The sequence below is a fragment of the Odocoileus virginianus genome, chromosome 1, assembly GCF_023699985.2.
Source record: "Odocoileus virginianus isolate 20LAN1187 ecotype Illinois chromosome 1, Ovbor_1.2, whole genome shotgun sequence".
Taxonomy (NCBI): Eukaryota; Metazoa; Chordata; class Mammalia; order Artiodactyla; family Cervidae; genus Odocoileus; species Odocoileus virginianus.
The window spans coordinates 11,556,446-11,566,767 of NC_069674.1; the positions used below are offsets into that span (position 1 = coordinate 11,556,446).

General features: G+C 37.4%; 1 protein-coding gene across 1 annotated transcript; it reads right to left on the reverse strand.

The window, feature by feature from the left end:
- Nucleotides 1–2,237: 2,237 nt before the first annotated feature.
- On the reverse strand, nt 2,238–3,170 carry LOC110150201 (olfactory receptor 2A2-like). The gene has a single exon (XM_020913100.2). The coding sequence runs from the start codon at nt 3,168–3,170 to the stop codon at nt 2,238–2,240; it is 933 nt and encodes a 310-aa protein (XP_020768759.2).
- Nucleotides 3,171–10,322: the final 7,152 nt, after the last annotated feature.

A 10,322-nucleotide genomic window follows, 5' to 3' on the forward strand; every position in this document is an offset into this window, starting at 1 on the left:
TTTATTTCCCAGTAAATATGGGTAAATCTAGGCTCTGAGAAATTTCCTTTAATTGACCACTTATTCACTTTTTCTTTGTTCCCAGATATGGATTCAAGTACTAATTTCACGTAAGCTAATAAGTGATGTAAAAGCATAATTCAGTGCGCCAAGATGCACTGTTTCAGAGTAGGAGACTTATTTGTAGGCCTTGCCCTTATGGTTACTGCTTTCAATAATCACTGTTAAGTCTTGCCTCACGGTAAACCACAAGAGATTTTGAACTATCCACTCTTCCTCCCTCCAAAACACAAAATGACAACCCTGAACTGAAAATCAAAAAATCTTCATCGTTAAAGAAAGAAGTTGATAAGTTATGTTTAATTAAATTTAAAAGCTGTTGCTCTGTGAAAGATACTAGTAAAAATAAAAAAAGTGACACCACAGAGCAGAGATCTTTGCTCACACAGGATGATGACTGGATTCCAATATATATACAAAGGACTCTCAAAACATAATAGTAATAAAACAACCTAATTTAAAAATAGGTGAAAACTGTAATAGGCACTTATTCAAAAAAGATATATGAGTTGAAAATAAGCATATGAAAAACACGTATCTGTCGCTGGCGAAATGCAAATTAAAAAAAAAAAATGAAATATCACTATATTCAGTAGAATGGCTAAAATCCAGAAAGAAATAACACCAAACACTGACTAGGATGTGAATCAACTGGAACTTTCATATACTGCTGAGGATAATTCATTTTCTTTTTTCTTTCTTTTTTTTTTTTTTTTTTTTTTGCAAAATGGTACAATCACTTTGAAAGGCAGTTTGACAATTTCTTAAACACACTGCTTGGTATTTACCCAAAGGATGTGAAAAGTTATGTCCACACAAAAACCTGCACAGAGATGTTTAAAAACCACTACAATATTGTAAAGTAATTAGCCTCCAATTAAAATAAATAAATTAATTAAAAAAAACAGTTAAATTTGTAATTCCCTAAATGTCGAAGCAATCAAGATGTCTTTCAGTCGGTAAATAGATAAACTGTGGTGCATCCAGACAACAGAATAATACTTTGCGCTAAAATGAATGTCAAGCAAAAGAAAAGAAAAAAGACAGAGGAAACTTAAATCCATACAACTGAATGAAGGGAACCAATGTGAGAAAAAATTACATACTTTATAATTCCAACCATATGACATTCTGAAAAGCCAAAACTATGGATGCAACTAAGAGATAAGTGGTTGTCAGGGATCAGCAAAGAGGGAGGAAGAGGTGATTTTTTAGGGGGTAAAACTACTCTATATGATAATATAATGGTGGATATACATAATCATACACTTGTGCAAACACAGAGAGTATACAACATCATGAGTGAAACCTTATGTAAGTGATGGACTTTGGGTGATAATATTGTGTCATTCCAAGTTGATGAATGATAATAAAGGTACCACTCCATGAGAGAGTGATATGGGGGAGCTTATGTGTGTGCAGAGGCAGGGGGTAAATTGGCTATATCTGTATCTTCCACTCAATTCTGCTATGACTCTAAAACTGCTCTAAAAAAGTAAAGTTTATTACAATACATAATAATGGGCAAAAGATACAAAGAAATACCTCACCAGAAAAGATATACAGATGGTAAGGAAGCACATGCAAACACATTCAATATCATATATCAGGGAATCTCCCATTATAATGAGATAACACTACACATCTACATGAAGTGTGAATATTTAAAAATCTATGTATAAGTGTAAAAAGTTGGTGCTTGCTCTGTTTCTCTGTGGTCCCAACAAGGAGTCCAAATTGCCATTCCCATGCTCTAAGTCAGGCATGACAGAAAACAAGCCTGCAGGCTTCCTGCCCGACCTGAAAAGCTAGAACGGATAGGCATGGGCCATTCTTTTTCTCTCTCTCTCCTGCAGGAGAGCTGGGAGTTGGGAATTTTTTCAGATCCTATCACTGAATCAGGGAGGAGGAGGAGGTCTGGTGGGTCAAATGCCATACATTGGCCTAAAAACTCCACTGCATCTCTTGTTGACTTTGTGCTAGTCTGGGGTGCTGCAAACTCCTGTGTGATGTCTGGTGTTCCATGATGGCAATTTGATCTATGTTGTCATCTCCACGGAGGAAGGGGGGCTTGGGGTTCATATTCTGCCATCTTGATGATGTTACTCTTCGAGAATTCTCATCCTTAAGTCATGCGTTTTGTTGGGAAATTTTATAAACCATCAATCTGCCCTGTGTCACACTGTCCTCTTTTTCTTCAATACTCTGTGGAAGGCAGCTTTCACTTGAGCATTCCTTAGACTATAGATGAGGGGGTTCAGTAATGGGTTGAAGAAAGTGTAAAACAGGAAAAGGATTTTCTGCGGCTCCTCTCGATTATCGTCGTCGGGGATCATGTAAACCATCAGGACTATGCCAAAGTAGAACCCAACCACACAGAGGTGGGAGGAGCAGGTGGAGAAGGCTTTCTTGCGGCCCTCCTTTGACTGGATCTTCAGGATGGCCCTGAGGATGCACACGTAGGAGACCAGTACCAGGGAAATGGGAGCAATTAAGATAAACACGCCATCTGCAAGGAGGAAAATGTCGTTGATCCAGGTTTCACCACAGGTCACTTTGAGCACAGATCGGATTTCACAGAAGAAGTGGTTCACCTTCTGGGGCCCACAGAAGGGCAGCCTTAGAAACAGGCTTACTTGGACTATGGCCAGGGAAAATCCACACGCCCAGAAAGCGATGGCCAGGAATGTGCACACCCTCCAGTTCATGATGACCGTGTACTGCAGGGGGTGGCAGATGGCCACAAACCGGTCATAGGACATCACCACCAAAGTCAGGCACTCTACAGAAGCAAAGGCCAAATAGGAAACCATCTGCATAGTGCATGAGAAATAGGAGATGGTTTTCTTGTGTTTCACTAGGTTTTCCAGCATATTGGGCAAATGGCTGGAAGCATAGGCTACGTCAGTGATGGCCAGATGAGACAAGAAGTAGTACATGGGGATGTGCAGTCTGGGGTCAAGTGAGATGAGTCCCAAGATCATGCCATTTGCCAGCAGGTTGAAGGTATATAACAGGATGAAGATAACAAAGAGGAGCAATTCCATGTCTTCACTGAGCTGGAAGCCCAGCAGGATGAATTCTGCGATCCATGACTGGTTGCCCTCCATTCCCAAAGGCAGTCTCTAAGGGACTGAAGTGTGATGGCAAGGTCAGAGCTGGACAGCAATGAAAATCAGAGTTACTCATGGGAAGTGAATTTGGAGGATGCCTGTGTGCCTGACACTATATCTCTGAGGTTTTTTTTGTTTGTTTGTTTTTGTTTTTTCAGTGCTTTTGTTTTTTATTTTTTATTGCAAAGTAATTCAAATTTTCAGAAAATATCAGAACATAGAAACAAATCTAATATATACATTTTATCATTTTTTAATGTTTCTTTTATCATTTCTTTTACATGTATACATTTTGTTGATTTTCTGTGGACCACATAAGTGAAACCATAATGCCAATGCATCCCTAAGCTGTTTATTATTCCCAGAACAAGGATATTCACTAATCTATTTTCATTATCTTTACCAAAGTCAGGAGATATGACATCAATGATTCCCTATTCTAGGTATAGATTTCAGCCTCTCTGGTCTAAGATTCAAATTCAGTATCACATAAAATATTTTATCTCCTCTAATCTGAAATAGTTACTCTTTCTGGCCTTGACAGTGATATTTTTGAAGAGTATGAGCTGTTGTTTTGTACGTCTCTCAATTATGGTTTTTCCATTGATTGCCCATATTTTAAGTTCAGATTATAAATTTTTGTTAGAAAAGAAATGTCCCTAATCTTAAAATCTATAATGAATACATCTGCAGATGATGTTAATTAATCTCAATATAGGTGATACTAATGTGGATTAATTGGCTGAAGTGGTGTTTCCAGATTATCTTTATTATTATAAAGTTATTAGTCTGTAATTTTTAAGTTCTTTCTTCCTTCTGGCTTAACAAATTATCCTATACTGATCTCTGTAACTTCTATGTGAGCATCTTCTATCACTACTGTCTGTTGATCAGGACATAAGTTTAACGTTACCAGAAAAAAGGACACAATTAGAAATTTTAATAATTTGAAAATTGCTCTCTTACAAAAAATACTAGGAATAATCCATGTAATTCAAACAAAGTGTTTCATCTGGGTGTTCTTGACTATGCATAAAGACAGGGAATCATAAAATATATGTTGAGAAAATGGCAACACATAAATAAACGAATGTCTTATACCTGCTTTGAAGTGATGCTCACATGAAAGTTTCAGGGAAATTCTCTATGGAAAAGTTAAATTTACTAGAAAGTAAATAAACTAAGAAGGAATTCTGAAGAAATATTTGGGTAGCATTTTCAACTTTGCAAAGTATTAGTGAAAGGGAGGCAACAATTAAGAGGAGCATTGCTCTTTAGGAGCAGAGGCTTGAACAAAGTGGCGGGACAGTCGGAGATTCCTGTTTCTATGATGTGATCTCATTCGGAAGGGCTTGTATAAATATTAAGTTGGCAATATTATGAAATGTTGCTGTAACTATGTGTGCTCACTCAGTCATGTCTGACATTCTGCGGCCCAATGAACACAGCCCACTGGGCTTCTCTGTCCGTGGGGTTTTCCAGGCAGAGTGGGTTGCCGTTCCTTCCTCCAGGGAATCTTCCCAACCCAGGGATCGAACCCACCTCTCCTAAGTCTCCTGCATTGGCAGGCAGACTTTACCACTGAGTCACATTATATGGTGAAAAATGAATAGGGTAACATCTTTACTATTTAGGGTGATTTTTTTGTCTGAATAAACTTTATTATATTTATTATATCTTCATCTGTATTACCATCATTTTCAGTTCAACTAAAAGTTTTAAAAAATAATAGTGAAGATAGATTAAATTTCTTGAATAATACAGCACTGAAATAGAAGAAAATTTTGATACCAAAGATAGAATTTCTCCTTCCTAATAGAGCTAATAAACTAACAGCAGCTCAAAATGTGAAGTTTTCATTGGTCACTATGTACAATTTTCTACCCAGGCCATCCTGTAACTGAGCTAGAGAGATTTATGCTATTTCCTCAACACTAATCAGTGGAATTGGTACTCATTTTAACATATTTTGTGTTAAAACAAATATTTCTATCAAATACAGTAATTTATAATTTTAAAGATTATCCAGATTAAATAACAGCCTAGGGGAGACTGAGTAAGAAATAACTATAATGCAAGCTTGACAATATAAAAAATAGTTTACAAAATCAACTAATATGGGGGAAGAATTATGAGAAGGAAGAATAAGAAAGCTATTTCCCACATTTTTGAAGTGGGAAGTTAAAATAAAGGCTTGAAATTTGAAGTAGATTGCTTATAGACATGAAGACTGAGTGCCAATTTAAGGTATAACAAATAAGTGCTTTCTGCTGCTGCTGCTGCTAAGTCACTTCAGTCATGTCCAACTCTGTGTGACTCCATAGACGGCAGCCCACCAGGCTCCACCGTCCCTGGGATTCTCCAGGCAAGAACACTGGAGTGGGTTGCCATTTCCTTCCCCAGTGCATGAAAGTGAAAAGTGAAAGTGAAGTCGCTCAGTCATGCCCGACTCTTAGTGACCCCATGGACTGCAGCCCACCAGGCTCCTCCCTCCATGGGATTCTCCAGGCAAGAGCACTGGAGTGGGTTGCCATTTCCTTCTCCAATGCATGAAAGTGAAAAGTGAAAGTGAAGTCGCTCAGCCGTGTCCGATTCTTAGCGATCCCATGGACTGCAGCCTACCAGGCTCCTCCATCCATGGAATTTTCCAGGCAAGAGTTCTGGAGTGGGTTGCCATTGCCTTCTCCAAAGTACTTTCTAGCCATATGCAAACTTTATTAAGATTATTCTAAATAAAAGATGGATGGGGGGCAATATAGGGATAGGAAATTAGAGGTCAAGGCTACAATACATAGGTAAAGAAGATACACTGTAGAGCACAAAAATATAGTCAATATTTTACAACTTTAAATGAGGGATAATCTATTAATACAAAATATTGACTCACCAGGTTGCACGCCTGAACCTAGTATAATTGTAAACAAACTATATGTCAATAAAATAATTCAGAAAATAAATTTCAGTTTTTATTGACAACACAATAATGAATGCTGAAAACATTAAAATCTCTGTAGGTGATCTATTATAATAAGCAAATATCCAAACTCTGGAACATACATAACATTTTATGGAATAAATGAACATTTTGTAAAAGATTTCATATCTCTTCATATTGATCTGTAGGTTCAATGAAATCCAAATCAGAATTTAAGGGAGGTTTTTAATGTGCAGAAATTGATAATCTTACTTATAAGTTTTATGAGAAAATACAAAAGAGCAAGAAAAGTGAAGGAAATGATAAAGAAAAATGAAGTAAAAGGATTTACTCTATGAAATATTGAGACCTATAAAGTTACAGTCAGGCAATGAATGTTCTGCTAGGACAAAGGTAATTAAGTAGACTCATGAAACAGCATGATTAAACCAGAAGTTTAAAAATGCACATTCCCATCACCCCACAAGAGCGTCTGAACCAAGACAAAGGCACAGGTGTTTTTAATAATAATGATGGATCAGTTGTCTATTTACATGAAGAAATAAAATCAAACCAAAATAGAAATACAGGTAGGTAATGATCTATATATAAAAGATAAAAACAAGCTTTGTAGCATAGTTATGACCTTGAATTGAGTGGAATATTAAACAACGTAACAGAGTAATAAAACTAAGAAATTAACTGCTATTTATCTAGAGGCATCATCAAGAAAGTATGAAATATTCATAACAGGTACAATAAATTCAGGGCTCATATTTGGAATATAAAAAATTTTCTGCAAATCACTAATGAAAAATAGCTAATCAAATGGCAATTGTGCAAATATTTACTTGAACTTACTTCAAATGAAAAATAATCTAAATGATCCACAAGCCCATTAAAACGTAAAGGGGTAGTAAAGTTTCTGCAACCAAAGATATCAAAATAAAAGTTAATTCCCTTATGACTCAGCTGGTGAAGAATCTGCCTGCAATGTGGGAGACCTGGGTTCAATCCTTGGGTTGGGAAGATCCCCTGGAGAAGAGAAAGGCTACCTACTCCAGTATTCTGGCTTAGAGAATTCCATTGACTGTATAGTCCATGGGGTCGCAAAGAGTCAGGCATGACTGACTTTCACTTTCACATAGATTTATAAGATTATATATATAATAATTTTTCTACCTTCCAAGTAAAATATCTATCTTAGCTTATTAAAAAAGGTTGAAACATAGAGTTATCTTTTCACTTGAGCTTATAATTCATGTGAGCAAAGAGATATATGCTGCAGGGGTTCTTATAATTAGTTTTAGAAATGTATGATTTAATTTACTTATTCCTAGAAAAATTAAGTTTGGGGAACCTCACTTGATGAGAATAATCTGGCTGGTATCTCTTTACAAAGTCATTTTTTAGAAAAAAAAATAAGAGTCAACTCACATTTCAAAATAGTATGATCGACACTAAATTCCATAGTAAGTTCTCTGATTTTGAATCTATGGACATCAATTAACAGAGGGATGGAAAAGTGATACAACCACATACAGGCAGCTGCTTAATCTTGGATGCTGCAGTAGGACAAAATAGGAGTAACTGAAATTAGATCCCAATGGAAAAATCTTAGAGCCCGTGTAGAATATGCATCTCAGTGTGAACCCACTTGGAGTAGAAGGGACCTAGAGTGTCTATGTACCAACTAGTATGCATTCTTGGGGGAGAGCCCTGAGGTGGGTGGGCCAAGTGTTCGGGCTCCTCCTCACTGTGTGAAGGGACAGTCAAGTGGCTCTGGTTTCTGGGGAACCTGCAGGCAAGGAAATGCAGCGGCTGGCCTGCGGAAATCAGGCCAATGTGCTCTGAAGTGGGAGGGCAAGCTGTTACGTATGGGACATTCAAAGAATTAGCTTCAGAGTCCCTCTCAGTATATCAGCTACGAAATCCAAAACCTGATTGGACATAATCGGGCAGAGGGATGAATGTGGTTTTCTGGTGTTAAAATGAAGAGGATAATTGATTATGAAAAAATTCAATAGATACTTTCTAATGATTTTATAATTATAGTAGTATAGATATTAATCCACAGCTAAGTAAGAAAGAAAGCTTAATTTCTAATGTCAAAAACTGCCTTTACTTATACTCTACTAGTCTACTAGCCTCTTTTATGTTATGTATCTTGTACCTGAGGAAATTTTATAAAACAGTTCTCTTTAGATATAATGGAATCTAAGCAATACTATCCAATATTAGCTCTATTATTCACCATAAATATATGAGAAAAATAGTTAAGTGCATCAGTATGTGTTAAGAATTGTTGGGGTCCTTTAATGGCCCGGAACCTTGTGGTACGGAGTCGACGATAAGAAAGTGAAAGAGAGAAGGAGGCTGACATCCCTTGGTTTACACAAAGGACCAATATTGTCCTTGACACAGGGCTTGCATCATTCACCAACGTACCAGGCACCCTCTTGAGTGGGTCTTAGAAGCCCGGGCAGAAAAGTGAGCACGACGGGTCTCCACGCTCCAGAAAGTCAGCCAGAAAAAGAGAGAGAGAGAGAGAGAGAGAGAGAGAGAGAGACAAAAAAAGACCCGGGGACCTAAGCTCTAATGAAACAAAGGTGCTTTAATGATTTTTCTATGAGTATATACAGGCTGCAGTACAAGAAACTTCTTTCAGGAATGATAGAGTTCAGCAAACCAAACATACTGCAACGGTTCCCAAGGGAACAAGGAGTAATGTTAGTCACAAGGTCAGGACACAATCCATATCTCAAGAAAGGGGAACGAGACTAAGCAGTTTTGTCCTAAAGAGAATGTTTACTAAAGGAGACCCAAGCTTGCCTCACACAATGACCTCAGTCCCTGGGAGCAGCGTGCTGTTCCGCTTGAAGAGGGAGAAAGGACTCATGAGAGACAGCACGTAGGAATCCTCCCATCAAACATTCTCTGGCAATTCCCCCTTATTTATTTATAATATTTGTAAGAAGAGTTTTGACCATCAGAGTCTATTTAGTTTTAACAATCTTTGCATGAAGGCAACAGCAGACAACAAATACAACTGTTAAGATAATCATCAAAATTATAGTTCTAGACCCATTGTTATGAGTAAGGCTTTGAAACCATCCATGTGGGTCTAGCCCAGATAATTGATCAGCTAATTGTTTAGCTAAAGTTCTCATACTAGTGGAAGAGGGCAGATTATTAGAAAAGGTTTTATATATTTCTTTTTTGTAATAACTGTACATTCAGAAAGGCATTATCATATGTTTTAAAAATGAAACTTGATTTGTTTCTAGTTGTAGCCACTATTATAGAAATGAACAGGAGTAACAGGAAATTGAGTAGAATTTTAATCACATTTTAGCATCATCTGTTTTTGTACATCTGTTTATTGATTTCTAACCCATTTGATGGCTGTTCTCAGTTCTTGTGTTTCTTTTTGAATATCTTCATCTATTTGAGCCTGAGTGGCCCACATAATATGAGCATCTTTAGTCTAATTTTGGATAAAATTATGTGTTTGAATTGAGGTTTGTAAAGTAATGGTAGTGATGGCAGCAATGGTGCAAATAGTTATTAACCCTATAATGCCAAAAATCAGCCATCCAATGAATCGTTTACATCGCTAGAGCAATTTAGTAAATAACTGGGAAGCAAGTCTAGCCTTGGGACCTTCTTCCCAGGGCCATTGGAGATTTATTGGTAACCATAGATTATGTCGAGATTGAAGAATCAAAAGGGAGTCACTTTTTAAGGAAATAGAGGAGTTAAGACAAGTATATAATTTACAATTTATGCAAGTTACAGAACGCAAAGTCTTATTGAATTGTAATTTTTCTATAGCTACAACAAAAGGAAGTGGAACATAGGCTTGTATAAAATATGATTGATTATAGTGAAAGAAATAATTGCTATAGCTATGATTGGTCCCTGTTTGGGCGCCATTTGTTGGGGTCCTTTAATGGACCAGAACCTTGTGGTATGGAGTTGGCGATCAGAAAGTAAAAGAGAGAAGGAGGCTGATATCCCTTGGTTTATGCAGAGGACCAATATTGTCCTTGACACAGGGCTTGCATCACTCACCAAGGTACCAGGCGCCCTCTCGAGGGGGTCTTAGAAGCCTGGGCAGAAAAGTGAGCACGACGGGTCTCCACGCTCCAGAGAGTCAGCCAGAAAAAGAGAGAGAGAGAGAGAGAGAGAGAGAGAGAGAGAGAGAGAGAGAGACAAAAAAGACACGGGGACCT

Bases quoted from the DNA above. Each gene is read 5' to 3' on its own strand.
- LOC110150201 (XM_020913100.2), bottom strand. From the start codon at position 3,170: ATGGAGGGCAACCAGTCATGGATCGCAGAATTCATCCTGCTGGGCTTC.